Raw genomic sequence first — 18,471 nt, forward strand, 5'->3', positions numbered from 1 at the left:
AGTCATCACCATCAAGGAACACAGCCAGTACATTTCAGCAGAATTTTTCATGTGCACTAAAAGAAATTGAGAAATTTGACCGTTCATCAAAAATAACAGTGCAACAAGCGATTCCTCTGTATCCTGACATTGTCAGAGATGTTGCCCGAGTGGTTACTGCTTTGCCACCAACACAAGTTAGTGTAGAGAGGTTGTTCTCTGCTCTCAAAATAATTAGATCAGATTTGAGGGCATCCATGAAGGAGGATCCGACAGAGGCAATACTTTTTCTGAGGACAAATTTATAGATTTCTTATTAACTGCATAAAAGTGTTTATTGCATATTTACTTACAGTTTAGAAAAGTTTATAAAAGTTATTTGCTATATTCTAACTGTATTCTAATAAATGTAGTTTTTGCTCTAAGTGGTCTGATTACTTATATGATGGTGAGAAACTGAATAAGCACGATGTTTAATATTTTACAACAGTAAATTTGTTGTTATGAATTGGCCATTTATGAAGGAGTCGGAGCCGGAGTCTGATAAAATCCAGGAGTCGAAGTTGCAACTGTGGCTTACCGACTCCACAGCCCTGTCAGTAACTACACCGCCGCTCATCACATCCTCCGAGCCCTGTGTATAATGGCTCGATATAGTGCACCACAGTAAAATGGCATCATATAGTGCGCCACAGTATAATCCTCCACAGTATATAATGCCCTGCAGTATAAGGGGTCATATAGTGCGCCACAGTATAATGGCCCCATATAGTGCCCCACAGTATAATGGCCCAATATAGTGCACCATAGTATAATTGCCCCATATAGTACTCAACAGTATAATGGCCCTATATAGTGTCATACAGTATAATGGCACCACATAGGGCCCCACAGTATAACGGCGCCATATAGTGCACCACAGTATAATGACATACATAGTGCCCACAGTGTAATGGCTCCTATATAGTGCCCTAAGAATAATGACCCCATATAGTGATCCACAGTATATTTGCCCTATATAGTGCCATACAGTATAATGGCCCCACATAGTGCCCTACACTATAATGGCCCCCATCTTGGTATATAGCCCAATCCTATTAAATATCTCCCATACTGCAATATGACCCCATCCTGGTATATGGCACTCCATCCTGGTATATGTCTCCATCTTGGTAAATGGCCCCATCCTGGTATGTGGCCCCCATATATTCAATGCTAAGAAAAAAAACAACAAACGCTTCAACTTACCTTTTCCGCAGTCCTATGCAGCGCTGTCTCTTCTATGTGCTCTGAACAGGTCAGTGGTGAGCGGTGATCACAGCTGACAGGCTGTGATTATCGCTTCCCGCAGCTGCAGATAGATACCTCACCTCAGACCTTCACTCCCCGGCAGCTCCCGTCATGGCACGCACTGACTGAACAGTGCATGAGAAAATAGGAGGAAAGTGGCTGCGATCTCCTCCCACATCCGTGACATGTACAGCCCATGGGGGCGTGCCCAGGTCACAGCTAAGAGGCAGGAGGAGTGGCCTCAATACAAGAGATGACTCTTATGCCCAGGAGCTGCCGCAAATGAGATGTATAACTCTCCTTCTCAGACATTTACACAGCCCCAAATGAAAGTGGCAGCCCCCAGTGGTTAAAGTAAAAAATTATAAATAAAAACTAATAAAGTGAGCCATTTAATTTTGTATTCAAAATAATTGATTATATAATTAATAATTATTAACAACAAATTAAAACTTGTGACACGCTCCCTTTGACAGGAACAGTGGAAGTCAAGATAAAGTCTAAATTTCAGTGAGCTGCACATAGGATTGTTAGAGAGGCCAATTAGAACCACAGCTTGACTACAAAAGAGGTTGGCAGACACTGGAGTTGCTTAACTTAGGGTACCGTTACACCTAGCGATGCACCAGCGATCCCGACCAGCGATATGACCCGGTCAGGATCGCTGGTGCATCGCTAGGTGGTCGCCAGTGGGCTGCCACACAGGCAGATCTCACCAGCGACATCGCTGGGGACGGGGATCGCTACTTACCTGTCAGACGCGGCGATCCTGCGTCCTCCCGCCTGGCTCCACGCGTCGCTCGTCAGTGCCACAGGAAGCGCCGCAGGAAGTGGCCGACGAGGAATGGTCCAGGAGCTTCTCGCGCGATCAGCGATAACCAGCGGGGGAGCCAGTCGGAGGTAAGTATCACATGTAGCGATATCGCTAGCAATATCGCTGCAACGTCACAAAATCGGTGACTTTACGGCGATATTGCTAGCGATATCGCAATGTGTAACGGGGGCTTTACTCCAAGGCCTCTCAAATTCTGACAAACTGCCCTTATCTTACCTTTCCCCCTGAACTTCCACTTCCCCCCACTCTCCAGTACCAAGTGTCATGGCTCTCACTGAGCAATATACTTGTCCACGTGCACTGTTAATCCTACAGTATATGCAAATCCAGTGATGGCAGGGTACTCTCCAGAACAAAACACTGATAGCTGAATGTATTACGGCAGATCTTGTCCTGAGCTTTATAGTTTCTACTACTAGTACTACAGCTTACTAGGACAATCAAGAAGGAGAGCCTGCCCTGCCAGAAATCAAGAAGTGAGGAGACTGCAGAGTTGTGAGCACCTCAACAGACAAGTTGAGAATAACCCTTTAACTGCATTCTAAGGAGATATTCCATAAATATTTGATTTTGTCAGTTTGACTATTGGGACCTGATGACAATGAATTTAAGGGCTTTGCTTCATACACAGTTTATTTCAGATATATATTAACCCTACAGTCTAAACAATAAAGGCAATGTGCAATATCTATATTTATAGAATACATTTTAAATAAACATTCTTTACAGTCCATAGCACTCCACAATAAATGAAAAAACATACTGTATATTTTATTATTGAATGCTGAACCAATCTTACAAATCATATATGCATATGTACTGTAGATGTATTGGCTTACGAGAGGCAACATGTTTAAATAGTATAAAGAAAACACAGAAGGACAAATGTGCAGGTGAAGTGTTTAAACAGTAGCATTCACCAACGTTCCATAACTGCAAAAGGCTTCATTCCAGAATTCAGTGAGAAAACCTTACAAAATATAAAAAAATGAAGAAAAATATATATATTACCCTGCACTAAATGAATGTTGTCCAATAAGATCTCCATTCTGAAGATGATAGTCATTGAAGAAGTCTGGACTCACAGGACCTTCAGATGGCACCAATCCTTCTAGGTAAATGGCACAAATTAGAATTAGATCTAGAAATGCATCTATATTTTATATTTCATTATTGCTTACTGTACTTGGTGCAGAGAATACACATACCCACTTTAAGAAATATTCTCTTAAAATAAAATATATAATTAAAAACTAACTACATTTTCAATATTAACTTACTAATTCTATTTAACATTAAAAGTTTTGGCTTCAGTTCTGTAAAAAACTTGCATCTAAGTGACCTCCAAACTATTGCTGCTGATCGACCTCCAAACCACTGCTGCTGTGTCAGCTCTTAAAACTCATACAACTGTGCTGGTGGAATTCCTGCTGATGGTATAGTACAGGGAACACACATTGTAGCGGTGCTTATCCAGGAAACAGTGCAATTCTTCTAAGTGCAGAGAGGAAGAAGTCTGCACCGAATACCTTAGAAGGGAGCAAGCGCAGTCCTAGGTACTTCTCCCTCAACTGACTAGAGTTTGTGGTCCTAGTGACTAGTAATGGAGTACGGCTGTGATACCAATACAGAAAAGCCAGACAAACTGACTACGTAGCAAGCAGTGGCTTGGAGATCACTTAGAGGCCATTTTTTCCAGAACTGAAGCCAAATCTCTTAGGCCGGTTTCACATTAGCGTTTCAGTCCGCAGCGTGGTGCTGCAGACGTCTTTCATTAAGCTCCACCTACTTCCGCATGCGTCCTGCGTACCTATCTTTAACATTGTGTATGCAGGGACATACGTTGTATGCGGATGCGTCCGCGTGCGTCGTTTTGAAGTGCCTTCCGAACGCAACATGTTGCATTTTCTTGCGTTCGGTGGACACGTCAAAACGACGCACGCGGACACATATGCATACAACACATGTCCCTGCGTACACAATGTTAAAGATAGGTAGGCAGGATGCATGCAGAAATAGGCAGAACTTAAAGGGAATCTGTCACCTTTTTTTTGCCTATCAGCTGCCAGGACCGCCATCAGGGGCTTATCTACAGTTTTGGCGGATTGCAGACAGCAGCTTTTCTATTTTGTCCTATTTAGTTAGCTTGGGCCCCATCATTTGCTCAGCCTATCATTCTATCTGTGTGAGTGTTTTTTCATCTTGCTTCACCGTCATTATATGTTGGGGGCTGCCTATTGCTTTGGGGTCTGCTCTGGGGCAGTTTAGATTTCCCTTTCTGTCTTTCGGCTATGTAGTTCTCCAGCTGTGATCGAGGGGTCTAGGGCACCGTAGGAACCCCCCACGGCTACTGCTAGTTGTTGTTGTTGTTAGGTTCAGGGGTCTGCAATCCAATAGCTGCCAACTTCTCTGGTTTTCTGGACTTAGCTAGTATTTCTGTTTTTGCCTCCTACGGTGACTCATTCATAATAGAATCACCCGCCATACCGCAGATCCTATTGGGTACTCAATAGCAGGAAAGAATTGTAAAAAAAAAAAAAGTGTGTATATTTTTTCCTCTATATCCCTGAGGCCGTAGGGGGAATTTTTTTTTCTCTCAATGGAGATAAAGCAATTGTCTGATCGTGAGGAGCAGCTCGCTGCGGAAGTGCGGGGAATTTCCGCCTACCTTGCTCATTCACATGCTGCTGAACCAAAGATCCCTACTCCTGATGTGCTTTTTGGGGATCGGTCTAAATTTTTGAATTTCAAAAATAATTGTAAATTATTTTTTGCCTTGAAGCCTAACTCGTCAGGGAGCTCCGCGCAGCAGGTTAAAATGGTCATCTCTTTGCTGGGTGGCGATCTCCAGGATTGGGCATTTTCTTTTAAACCAGATGATCCTATTCTGACTAATGTGAACGCATTTTTTCAAGCCTTGGGGTTGTTGTATGACGAACCTAATGCTATTGATCAGGCTGAAAAGACGCTGTTGGCATTGAGCCAGGGTCGAGATTCTGCAGAATTGTACTGACAAAAATTCCAAAAGTGGGCGGTCCTTACTACCTGGAATGATAATGCCTTGGCAGCTCTCTTTCGGAAGGGTTTGTCAGAAGCCATAAAAGATACTATGGTGGGATTTCCTGTTCCCTCTGGTCTGGACGATTCTATGTCATTAGCCATTCAGGTTGATCGGTGTTTACGTGAACGCAGGACTGCACGGGAGGTGTTGCCACCTGTTGAACAAGTGTCTGAACCTATGCAATGTGATAGAGTTTTGTCCAGGGAGCAACGTCAGGAGTTCAGAAGGTGTAATAAGCTGTGTTTCTTTTGTGGAGATGCCTCGCATATTATTTCTGTCTGTCCTAAACGAGAGAAACGTTTTGCACACACGTTTTCTGTGGGTGGTGTTCAACCTAAGTTTCTTCTGGCAATTACTCTGATCTGCTCCCTGTCCACATTTTCCGCCAAGGCTTTTGTGGATTCGGGAGCAGCCCTGAATCTAATGGACTTGGATTTTGCTAAACATTGTGGATTTCCGATGACACCTCTGCGGACGCCTATCCCTTTGAGGGGGATTGATGTTACTCCTTTGGCGAAAAATAAACCTCAGTTTTGGACCCAGGTGGTAATGCGGGTCGCCCCAGACCATCAAGAAAATTGCAGATTTTTCGTGTTACATAATTTGCATGGTACTATTGTTCTGGGGTTTCCCTGGTTGCAAATTCATAATCCAGTTTTGGATTGGAAATCTGTGTCTGTAGTGAGTTGGGGTTGTCGGTGTGCCCATAGTGAGGCTCCATTTTTTTTCCATCTCTCCTCAGTCGCATGATGTTCCTGACTATTTGGCGGACTTTTATGATGTATTTAGTGAGAATGAGTCTGCATCTTTGCCTCCTCATAGGAGTTATGACTGTGCAATTGAAATGAGCCCGGGGTGTAAATTTCCTAAGGGTCAGCTCTTCAATTTATCTGTACCCGAGCACGAGGCTATGCGATCCTATATTAAGGAGGCGTTGGAGAAGGGTCATATTAGACCATCCTCTTCACCCTTAGGAGCCGTTTTTTTTTTCGTGGCCAAAAATGATGGTTCATTAAGGCCTTGTATTGATTATCGTGCCCTCAATAAAATTACTATTAAATATCAGTATCCGTTACCCCTGATTTCGGATCTATTCTCCAGAGTTAAAGGTGCATGCTGGTTTACCAAGCTTGACCTCAGGGGGCGTATAATCTTATCCGCATTAAGCATGGGGATGAATGGAAGACGGCGTTTAATACTCCGGAGGGACATTTTGAGTACCTGGTGATGCCTTTTGGGCTCACTAATGCCCCTTCTGTCTTCCAGTGCTTCATGAACGACATTTTCCGAGACTTTGTGAATAAATTTTTGATTATCTATCTGGATGATATTTTGATCTTCTCCAAGGATTGGGATTCTCATGTGGAACATGTTCGGACTGTGTTCCGGATCTTGAGGGAGAATTCCCTGTATGTCAAAGGATCGAAATGCCTTTTTGGGGTACAGAGGATTTCATTTTTGGGATTTATTTTGTCTCCGTCAACTATTGAAATGGATCCGGCCAAGGTACAGGCCATTTATGATTGGGTTCAGCCCACTTCTTTGAAGGCCCTGCAGAAGTTTTTGGGTTTTGCTAATTTTTATCGGAAATGTATAGCAAAATTTTCTAGTATTGCCAAACCATTGACTGATCTGACTAAAAAGGGTGCTAATGTGTTGAATTGGTCTCCGGAGGCTGTTTCTTCCTTTCAGGAGCTGAAGCGAAGATTCACTTCTGCCCCGGTTTTGCGGCAACCTGATGTCTCACTCCTGTTCCAGGTAGAGGTGGACGCTTCTGAGATTGGTGTAGGAGCTGTTTTGTCCCAAAAGGATCCTGTAACATCTAAAATGAATCCCTGTGCTTTCTTTTCCCGAAAGTTCTCTCCATCTGAACATAACTATGATGTGGGGAATCGGGAACTGCTAGCCATGAAATGGGCATTTGAGGAGTGGAGACATTGGTTGGAGGGAGCTAAACACCAAGTCGTGGTCCTCACTGACCACAAGAATTTGATTTACCTGGAGTCGGCCAAACGCCTGAACCCTAGACAGGCTAGGTGGGCCTTGTTTTTTTACACGTTTTGATTTTGTGGTCTCTTTTCTTCCTGGCACTAAGAATGTCAAGGCAGACGCCCTCTCTAGGAGCTTCTTTGCTGATTCTCCTGTGGTGACCAAGCCTGCTACCATCTTAGGCGAAGGGGTAGTTCTTTCTGCCATCTCGCCCGATTTGAGACGTGCTCTGGAAAAGTTCCAGGAGGACAAACCTGAGCATTGTCTCAGTGGAAAGCTGTATGTTCCTAACCAGTGGAAGAAGAGAGTGATGTCTGAAGTTCATTGCTCTGCATTGGCTGGTCATCCAGGTATTTTTGGTACTAGAAATCTGGTGAGTCGGTCTTTTTGGTGGCCCGCCTTGTCTCGTGATGTCAGGAATTTTGTGCAGTCCTGTGGGACTTGCTCCCGGTCTAAACCTTGTTCTCACTCTAGTGGGTTGTTGATGCCTTTGCCGGTCCCCAGGAGGCCATGGACCCATATTTCAATGGATTTCATCTCTGATATGCCTGTCTCTCAGAGAATGACTGTTATTTGGGTGATTTGTGATAGGTTCTCTAAGATGGTTCATCTTGTACCACTCCCTAAGTTGCCATCTTCCTCTGAGTTGGTGCCCCTGTTTTTGCAACAGGTGGTTCGCTTGCACGGGATTCCTGAGAACATTGTATCTGACAGAGGAGTTCAATTTGTGTCTAGATTTTGGAGGACTTTCTGCTCCAAGCTGGGAATTCAGTTGTCCTTCTCCTCTGCTTTTCACCCTCAGACCAATGGGCAGACGGAGAGAACAAACCAGACCTTGGAGTCGTATTTGAGATGTTTTATTTCCGCTGATCAGGATGATTGGGTTTCATTTTTGCCCTTGGCCGAATTTGCTTTAAATAATAGAGCTAGTTCTGCCACTTTGATGTCACCTTTTTTTTGTAACTTTGGGTTTCATCCTCGATTTTCTTCAGGGCAGGTGGAGCCTTCTGCCTGCCCAGGTGTTGACACTGTGGTGGAGAGAATGTACCAGATCTGGGACCAAGTGGTGGATAAGTTATCTCTCTCCCAGGAAAAGGCCCAGCGGTTTCCCAACCGACATAGGACCATTCGTCCCCAGTTTAAGGTTGGTGATATGGTTTGGTTATCATCAAAAAAATATCGCTATGAAGGTGGCTTCTCCTAAGTTTAAGCCTAGATTTAATGGACCTTACAAGATTTTGGAGATTATTAATCCGGTCTCTTTTCGTTTGGCTCTTCCTGTCACATTTAAAATTCATAATGTGTTTCATAAGTCCTTGTTGAAGAGGTTTGTTGAACCAGTTGTTCCTGGGGTGGCACCTCCGGACCCTGTATTAGTTGAAGGTAACATGGAATATGAGGTAGAGAAGATACTGGATTCTCGTATGGCTAGACGGAGACTCCAGTATTTGGTTAAGTGGAAGGGTTATGGTCAGGAGGATAATTCCTGGGTCTCTGCCTCTGATATTCATGCCAAAAGATTGGTGCGTGCCTTTCATCGGGCTCACCCTGATCGCCCTGGTGGCGTGGATGAGGGTTCGGTGACCCCTCCTCAAGGGGGAGGTACTGTTGTGAGTTCATTTTCCCCTTCACCATTGAGGTCTGATGAACTCCCTCTTCTGGTGAAGGAAGGTAGTGAGGCTGATTACAAAGCACCTGAGCAGAATGATGATGACTGGGTGACTGGGATTGCTGACTGGATATAAGGCAGCCGACGCCCTTCTGCCTTGCGGGTGATTACTCTGAGGGATTCTTGGAGACCAGTCTGATTCCTGCTCCTCAAAAGTTTTCTGCTCTACTTTTTGCATTTGTGTTTTGGTTTTGTTTTGCCTTGTTTTTCTGGATTTCTGCCTTTCCCTGCTGGGTGAGCTGATTTCCTTTTTGCTCTGTCTTCAGATAATACCTGAGTACTGATATAGTCTTTTTGAAGCCTAGCGTCTTCAGGGCTTTTTTCCCTATCAGTCTGTTGGCTCTTGTTTTTGAGAGGGTTTTGGCAGATTGCAGACAGCAGCTTTTCTATTCTGTCCTATTTAGTTAGCTTGGGCCCCATCATTTGCTCAGCCTATCTTTCTATCTGTGTGAGTGTTTTTCATCTTGCTTCACCGTCATTATATGTTGGGGGCTGACAATTGCTTTGGGGTCTGCTCTGGGGCAGTTTAGATTTCCCTTTCTGTCTTTAGGCTATGTAGTTCTCCGGCTGTGATTGAGGGGTCTAGGGCACCGTAGGAACCCCCCACGGCTACTGCTAGTTGTTGTTGTTAGGTTCAGGGGTCTGCAATCCGATAGCTGCCAACTTCTCTGGTTTTCTGGACTTAGCTATTATTTCTGTTTTTGCCTCCTACGGTGACTCATTCATAACAAGTGTGCCTGTGCCAGAGCCGTGACGGGAAGCAAAGAAGAGAACGTCACCGTTAGAAGATGGGAGGTGCCGGACCAGACCGTGACACCCATCGGACCAAAACCGGACCCGGACCGCCCCTGGGTGAGTACAATATAACTTGTTTTTCTTATCTTTCAGGTTACATCGGGGGCTTATCTACAGCATTACAGAATGCTGTAGATAAGCCCCTGATGGCGGTGCCGGCAGCTGATAGTCGAAAAAATAAAAGACAGATTCCCTTTAAGGAAAGAAGTCCTCATTACCATGCTGCAGACTGAAACGCTAATGTGAATCTAGCCTTAATAAACTAATTTTGCAAAATAAATAACTTTTAATGCTGAATAGTATTATATGAAAAAAAAAATTAAAGCTCAAGTTATGAAATATTATTGTTATATTCAACAAACGTCGCTTTCTCTCTGTTTTAATGTTAACAAACTACAATGTGTCAATGTTTAATTTTTGGCTGATAAATTCGGTTTGCTTTGTGAAAAAACTAAATTCATTGAAAATTTGCAAAACCATAGTGATTTTAAAATTGACAATTCTCTGCATGCGGAAGAGATAACGATTCCATAAAATATGTTAACATTTTCAATTACCTACTAGGTCTACTTCTTGCTAGCTTATTGTATAAAGAGCCTTTCATGTTTTTGGACTTTAGGAGACTTTTACGTTTAGCAGCAATTTTTCATATTTTCAAGAAAGTGTTCAGAACCAAGCTGGTCCCTAAAAGTAAGCTGTTGATGTGGTTTGAGAGGGTAAAAAGTCAAATTTCAGCCCTTAAAGTATTGTAAAGAACATTTGGTAAGATTGTAGAAGGCTCACAGGAATTATAGCAGAGAGAAGGCGAAACTTAACCAAGTTATTTTTTGCAGATATTCATGGTAATACAGTACATTCTGATTTGTAACACTGCAGGTATTAAGAGAGAAACAACTCAACATTTTCTACCGTGATTTTGCAGTTTTTAGAAAATATTCCTAAGGCAGCAAATACCCCATATGTGTTCGGAAACTGCTGTTTTGGTATGAGGCAAAGCTCACAAGGTAAAGAAAGATTTGACTTCAGATTTTGCTGGACTGGTATCCAAAAGATGTGTTGTATTTGCAGAATCCTTGAAGCATCAGTACCCGTTAAAAGTGACCCTATTTTGAAAATTACACCTCTCTAGGAATATAGGGGATTAGTAAGAATTTTTACCCCACAGGTGCTTCATATAAATAATATGTTTTTCAGAAATAATGCACAACTAATGTAAAGTGTAAATTGCTATTTCCACCCTGTGGTAGAGCATCTCACTCGGCTGGACACAGAGGTATAAGCGAAACACTGTATCTTTAAGAACGTGCTTGGTTTATTGAAGGCAGCATAAACCAAGCTGGGAAAAATAATCATGGCTCTCTGGGCCAAAACAGCAAAACAAAACAAAAAGAAAACACAGTGCTTTCCCTAGCGGGGTTCAGCCGCTTCACGGGTACACTGTAAACGGTACAGGTCCTTAACATATCAGATACACTGCACACTGAAACCTTTTGGAAGTCAGCAATGTAAGCCCCAGACCATGTAACTGATCACATGATTGTGACCTCACCAAGGTCTCTGTAGGTGGAGATAAAGTAGACATTCTCCCACCCGCTCTATGAATGTTCACATAAAAACCAGCTAATAATATAACTTAGCTTAGGCTGGTTTCACACTTGCGTTTTTTTGCGCTTTTTTTGGCGCAAAAAAACCATGCGTTTTTTCCCCTATAGTTTACATGGGTGCGCACACATGCGTTTGTACGCGTTTGCATGCGCATGCGTTTTTTTTGTAATGTGCGCTCGGGCGCACAAAATGCATCTTGCTGCATTTTTTGTGTGTCCGACTTGTCCCAAAAAACCGCATGCACACGCAATGCGGTTTTTTTTTTCACCCAACCACCCATTATAGTCTATGGGTGCGCTGACGTGTGCATGGTAAAGCGCACAACAGCGCAAAAAAAGCATGAGTTTTAAAAAAAAAAAAACCGCGCACAAAAACGCATGATTCGTTTTTTATGTGTGTTTGCACTGCGCACGGTGCGCAGCGCAAAAAAATGCAAGTGTGAAAGTAGCCTTAACCCTCACAACACTTACTGTGCTGGAGAAAAACTCTGGGTTTTAGATCACTGACGCCATTAGGCGTAGTGAAACATAACTCCCCTCCAGTGCCAGAAACCACCAAGTTACCTGGGCATTCATCCCCTTGTTTTCCCTCATCCATCTCAGGTGCGCATGATCTGATATTAGTCTGAACTTGCTGCCTAAGGCTGGAGTCACACTAGCGAATAAATCGGATGAATGCAACGCAATAAAAAAAAAATCGCATTGCATTCGTCCCAATGTTATTCTATGGGGAGCTCCCATCATCCGATTTTTTTTCGGAAAGTTTCCTCGGACCGAGACAATCGCAGCATGCTGCGATTGTCACCGATTTTCGAATCGGACTCGCCAATGCAAGTCTATGGGTGCGAGAAAAAAAATCGGATTACAAACGGACCAGATGTGTGACTTGCGATAAAATCGCACCCGGTGTCCTTTACAAAAAGCCGGCAATTCATTTAGCAAAAAGCTCAAGTGTGTGTATGTATGTGTGTATGACCGGGATAGGCATCCGCACCGTCGCAGTTATAGCCACAAAATTTGGCACAGTCACACGTCTGGACCCCGAGAGCGTCCTAAGCTATGTTGTGAGGCGAAATTTTAACCCCGCGCTTTCCAATTCACCAAACAATTTTGCCCCTATCTACATACTAGGGAAAAAGTGTGTGCGCGTCAAGCCCCGGCCCTTATCATGATGTCATAATGCCCCTATTTGCATACTGGGGAAAGTGTGTGCATATCAAGCCACGCCCCTCATTATGATGTCACAATGGTTGCCATGGCGATGCTGATGTCATCAAGCCCCGCCGCTCATTATGATGTCATAATGGTTGACTATGGGATGGAGGATGTGTGATGGGTATATGGGCACTGGACTATGGGATGGCAGATATGTATGATGGGTATATGGGCACGGGACTATGGGATGGAGGATATGTATGATGGGTATATGGGCATGGGACTATGAGATGAAGGATGTGTGATGGGTATATGGGCACTCGACTATTGGATGGCGAATATGTATGATGGGTATATGGGCATGGAACTATGGGATGGAGGATATGTATGATGGGTATATGGGCATGGGACTATGAGATGAAGGATGTGTGATGGCTATATGGGCACTCGACTATGGGATGGCGGATATGTATGATGGGTATATGGGCACGGGACTATGGGATGGAGTATATGTATGATGGGTATATGGGCATGGGACTATGAGATAAAGGATGTGTGATGGGTATATGGGCACTCGACTATGGGATGGCAAATATGTATGATGGGTATATGGGCATGGAACTATGGGATGGAGGATATGTATGATGGGTATATGGGCATGGGCTTATGGGATGGAGTATGTGTGATGGGTATATGGGCACTGGACTATGGGATGGAGGATATGTATGATGGGTATATGGGCACGGGACTATGGGATGGAGGATGGGTGATGGGTATATGGGCACTGGACTATGGGATGGAGGATATGTATGATGGGTATATGGGCACAGGACTATGGGATGGAGGATATGTATGATGGGTATATGGGCATGGGACTATGGGATGGAGAATATGTATGATGGGTATATGGGCATGGGACTATGGGATGGAGGATATGTATGATGGGTATATGGGCACGGGACTATGGGATGGAGGATAATTATAATTTGCTATAACTAACCACAGTTAGTTACTATGCCCGGGCAGCGCCGGGCTCGTCAGCTAGTATATAGATATATATCTAATAAATAAAGCTCAAAGTGTGTATGTATGTAAACTGTGTTCCAAATTATTATGCAAAAAGAGTTTAGGAGTGATAAGGTTAGAATTTTTTTGTTTGTCATTTAAACTCATTGATGGTGATGTGTGTCAGGGCTCTTTATATCACTGAAAGCAATTGCAGACTACTTAAGAAGACTGTTCCACATTATTAAGCAGCCTACATATTTTGCCAAAATGGGAAAGAAAAAGGATGTGTCGGCTGCTGAGAAGCAACAAATTGTGGAGTATTTAGGTCAAGGCATGACTACAATCAACATTGCCAAGACACTTCATCGTGATCATCGCACAATCAAGAAGCATGTAGCTGATTCCCAGCACACACGTGTGCGTGCTGATAACGAAAAATTGAGGACTCTTTCCAACAGGCAATTGCGTCAAGTTAAAAGAGCAGCTGCAAAAATACCTTGTCATAGCAGTAGACAAGTTTTTGAAGCTGCTGGTGCCTCCAACGTCCCCCGAACAACAAGATGCAGGGTCCTTCAGAGGTTTGCAGCTGTGCGTAAGCCATCCTGTCGACCACCTCTATCCACTGCATACAAGCAGAAACGGCTCCAGTGGGCCAAACGATACATGAAGACTGACTTCCAAACTGTTTTGTTCACCGATGAGTGCCGTGCAACGCTTGATGGTCCAGATGGATGGAGTGGAGGATGGCTGGTTGATGGACAGCCTATGAAAACACGGCTAAGGCGCCAACAAGGAGGAGGTGGAGTAATGTTTTGGGCTGGAATCATGGGGAGAGAGATTGTTGGCCCCTTTAGGATCCCTGAAGGGGTAAAGATGAATTCCGTAATCTATGTGGAGTTTCTAAAACAGCACTTCCTGCCATGGTTCAAGAGGAAGAACCGTGCTTTCCGCAGCAAGATCATTTTCATGCATGATATTGCACCGTCTCATGCTGCAAATAACACATCTGCATCTCTGGCTGCTATGGGCATAAAAGAGGACAAACTTATGGTGGGGCCACCATCTTCCCCTGACCTCAACCCCATTGAGAACCTTTGGAGCATCATCAAAAGGAGTGTCTATGATGGCGGGAGGCAGTTCACATCTAAGAAATAGCTCTGCGAGGGTATTCTGTCCACATGCAAAACAACTGAAGCACAAACCATCCAAAAACTGACAAATTCAATGGACGAGAGAGTTCAGAAGCTTCTTTCGAACAAGGGGTCCTATGTGCAAATGTAGCATCACCTAGAATAAAGTTTTGACTTGAAAACTGTTTGATTTCATTTTGTAATAAGCTGATAATGCTTATAATTTCACAATTGACCATTTTTTTGTTCAAAATAAAAATAAAAAGGTTGAAAACTCTGCTGTGCATAATAATTTGGAACATGCATTTTGAGTGTTTCTTATTTTTAAAAATACACTGTTTTCATAGGCAGTTTGTTCAAACACATTGCAATTATACTAGAATATTAGATGACTGGAAAATAATGACGACTGCAATTCATATAGGTAATTTAGAGAAAATATGAGGAAATATTTTTTGCATAATAATTTGGAACACAGTATATGTATGTATCTGTGTACGTCCGGCATAGGCATCCGCACCGCCGCAGCTACAGCCAAGCTATGCTGTGAGGCGAAATTTTAACCCCGCGCGTTCCAATTCACCAAACAATTTTGCCCCTATCTACATACTGGGGAAAAAGTGTGAGCGCGTCAAGCCCCGCCCCCTCATTATAATGTCATAATGCCCCTATTTGCATAATGGGGAAACAGTGTGCGTATCAAGCCCCGCCCCTCATTATGTCACAATGGTTGTCATGGCGACGCTGATGTCATCATAGGTTGCAAGCCCCGCCGCCGCTCATTATGATGTCATAATGGTTGCCAATGGGATGGAGGATGTGTGATGGGTATATGGGCACAGGACTATGGGATGGAGGATATGTATGATGGGTATATGGGCACGGGACTATGGGATGGCGGATATGTATGATGGATATATGGGCATGGGACTATGGGATGGAGGATATGTATGATGGGTATATGGGCACGGGCCTATGGGATGGAGGATATGTATGATGGGTATATGGGCACGGGCCTATGGGATGGAGGATGTGTGATGGGTATATGGGCACTGGACTATGGGATGGCGGATATGTATATGGGCACGGGACTATGGGATGGAGGATGTGTGATGGGTATATGGGCACTGGACTATGGGATGGAGGATATGTATGATGGGTATATGGGCACGGGACTATGGGATGCCGAATATGTATGATGGGTATATGGGCATGGGACTATGGGATGGAGGATATGTATGATGGGTATATGGGCATGGGTCTATGGGATGGAGGATATGTATGATTGGTATATTGGCACGGGACTATGGGATGGAGGATATGTATGATGGGTATATGGGCACGGGCCTATGGGATGGAGGATATGTGATGGGTATATGGGCACGGGACTATGGGATGGCGGATATGTATATGGACATGGGACTATGGGATGGAGGATGTGTGATGGGTATATGGGCACTGGACTATGGGATTGAGGATATGTATGACGGGTATATGGGCATGGGACTATGGGATGGCGGATATGTATGATGGGTATATGGGCATGGGACTATGAGATGAAGGATGTGTGATGGGTATATGGGCACTCGAGTATGGGATGGAGAATATGTATGATGGGTATATGGGCATGGGACTATGGGATGGAGGATATGTATGATGGGTATATGGGCATGGGACTATGAGATGAAGGATGTGTGATGGGTATATGGGCACTCGAGTATGGGATGGAGAATATGTATGATGGGTATATGGGCATGGGACTATGGGATGGAGGATATGTATGATGGGTATATGGGCATGGGACTATGGGATGGAGGATATGTATGATGGGTATATGGGCACTGGACTATGGGATTGAGGATATGTATGACGGGTATATGGGCATGGGACTATGGGATTGAGGATATGTATGATGGGTATATGGGCATGGGACTATGAGATGAAGGATGTGTGATGGGTATATGGGCACTCGAGTATGGGATGGAGAATATGTATGATGGGTATATGGGCATGGGACTATGGGATGGAGGATATGTATGATGGGTATATGGGCACGGGCCTATGGGATGGTGGATATGTATGATGGGTATATGGGCACGGGACTATGGGATGGAGAATAATTATAATTTGTTATAACTAACCACAGTTAGTTACTATGCCCAGGCAGCGCCGGGCTCTTCAGCTAGTATATATATATGTGTCTCTATGACTTGTATGTGTATATCTAATATATAAAGCTGAAAGTGTGTATGTAAAGTATGTATGTGTGACGATTAGGAGCAGGTTACGTCTGAGAGTGGACCCTCTGGATCGCGGATCTGGAGCCCCTGGGGCGAGCATACCAGGTGAAGACCGACCCCTATACAGGGATTGTTTGGGGCAGGACCATAGGGGACAGAAGCGCGACAGCTGGAACCAAGAGGGACGGCTAGAAGGACAGCAAGGCTATGGGAGACATGTGGAGACTGGCGGAGAGGCTCATACACAACCGACAGACAGGGAAGACACTGGGGAACGCACGGACAGAGCAGGGCAAAGGCAGGCAAGGAGGATGGCACAGGAACAAGGACAGAGGCGGAACAAACGGGTGACAAGGAATACACGTGAAGTGAGAACTACAGTGAAACTGTAGCGGCCAGAAAGGTGCAGGGGTACCACACGATCGCCAGGCGCCCTCCTCATAGGGAGGACGCCTGAAATATCCTAGAGCCAGGAAGTACGTCCTCCAGCCCCGCCCCTCAGCGATGCCCCCCACCAGAGGAAGAGAGAGGGAGGACGCGCGCCCTCGACCTAAGGCCGGCATGTGTGCCCGCAGCAGGGTGGAAGGCAGAGCGGGCGTGCACGTGGACAGGGGCGTGCAGGTGAGGAGACGCTGCGACGGGCGCCTCCGCTGAAGGGGCATCGGCGGGCACGCTTGACAAATACGGGTCACCGTTGAAACATTGCCATCTGAGGATCAGTAAAGTATGCACTTTTTTCACATTTAATTTGAGTGCTGCCTATTTTTTTTTCTATATATATATATATATATATATATATATATATATATATATAATATATAAAGCTCAAAGTGTGTATGTATGTATGTGTGTATGTTTGCATGTCCGGGATAGGCATCCGCACCGTTGCAGCTACAGCCACAAAATTTGGCACAGTCACACGTCTGAACCCCGAGAGCGTCCTAAGCTATGTTGTGAGGCGAAATTTTAACCCTGCACGTTCCAATTTACCAAACAATTTTGCCCCTATCTACATACTGGGGGAAAAAGTGTGTGCGTGTCAAGCCCCGCCCCTCATTGTGATGTCACAATGCCCCTATTTGCATACTGGGGAAGCAGTGTGTGCGTATCAAGCCCCGCCCCTCATTATGATGTCACAATGGTTGCCATGGCGACGCTGATGTCATCAAAGGTTGCAAGCCCTGCCGCCGCTCATTATGATGTCATAATGGTTGACCATGGAATGGAGGATGTGTGATGAGTATATGGGCACCGGACTATGGGATGGAGGATATGTATGACAGGTATATGGGCACGGGACTATGGGATGGAGGATATGTATATGAGCACGGGACTATGGGATGGAGGATATGTATGATGGGTATATGGGCCCGGGACTATGGGATGGAGGATGTGTGATGGGTATATGGGCACTGGACTATGGGATGGAGGATATGTATGACGGGTATATGGGCACGGGACTATGGGATGGAGGATGTGTGATGGGTATAAGGGCACTGGACTATGGGATGGAGGATATGTATGATGGGTATATGGGCACGGGACTATGAGATGGCGGATATGTATGATGGGTATATGGGCACGGGACTATGGGATGGAGGATATGTATGATGGGTATATGGGCATGGGACTATGAGATGAAGGATGTGTGATGGGTATATGGGCACTCGACTATGGGATGGCGAATATGCATGATGGGTATATGGGCATGGGACT

The 18,471-nt window shown here is 44.6% G+C and overlaps 1 protein-coding gene across 3 annotated transcripts in view; it reads right to left on the reverse strand.

The window, feature by feature from the left end:
• The window catches only part of KIFAP3 (kinesin associated protein 3), a 687,730-nt gene that overhangs the window by 93,679 nt on the left and 575,580 nt on the right, over positions 1-18,471 (reverse strand). The window contains exon 19 of one of the 3 annotated variants that reach the window (XM_073558011.1): positions 3,116-3,212. The exons of 1 other annotated variant lie outside the window; for it this stretch is intronic. In XM_073558011.1, the coding sequence (XP_073414112.1) occupies positions 3,116-3,212 (97 nt within the window). Of the gene's footprint in view, positions 1-3,115; positions 3,216-18,471 lie in introns of all 3 variants that reach the window. One more of the 3 variants, XM_073558010.1, reaches the window with a different exon arrangement.

This window comes from Dendrobates tinctorius, unplaced genomic scaffold (genome assembly GCF_039654945.1).
Source record: "Dendrobates tinctorius isolate UK_male_01 unplaced genomic scaffold, ASM3965494v1 ptg000012l, whole genome shotgun sequence".
Lineage (NCBI taxonomy): Eukaryota > Metazoa > Chordata > Amphibia > Anura > Dendrobatidae > Dendrobates > Dendrobates tinctorius.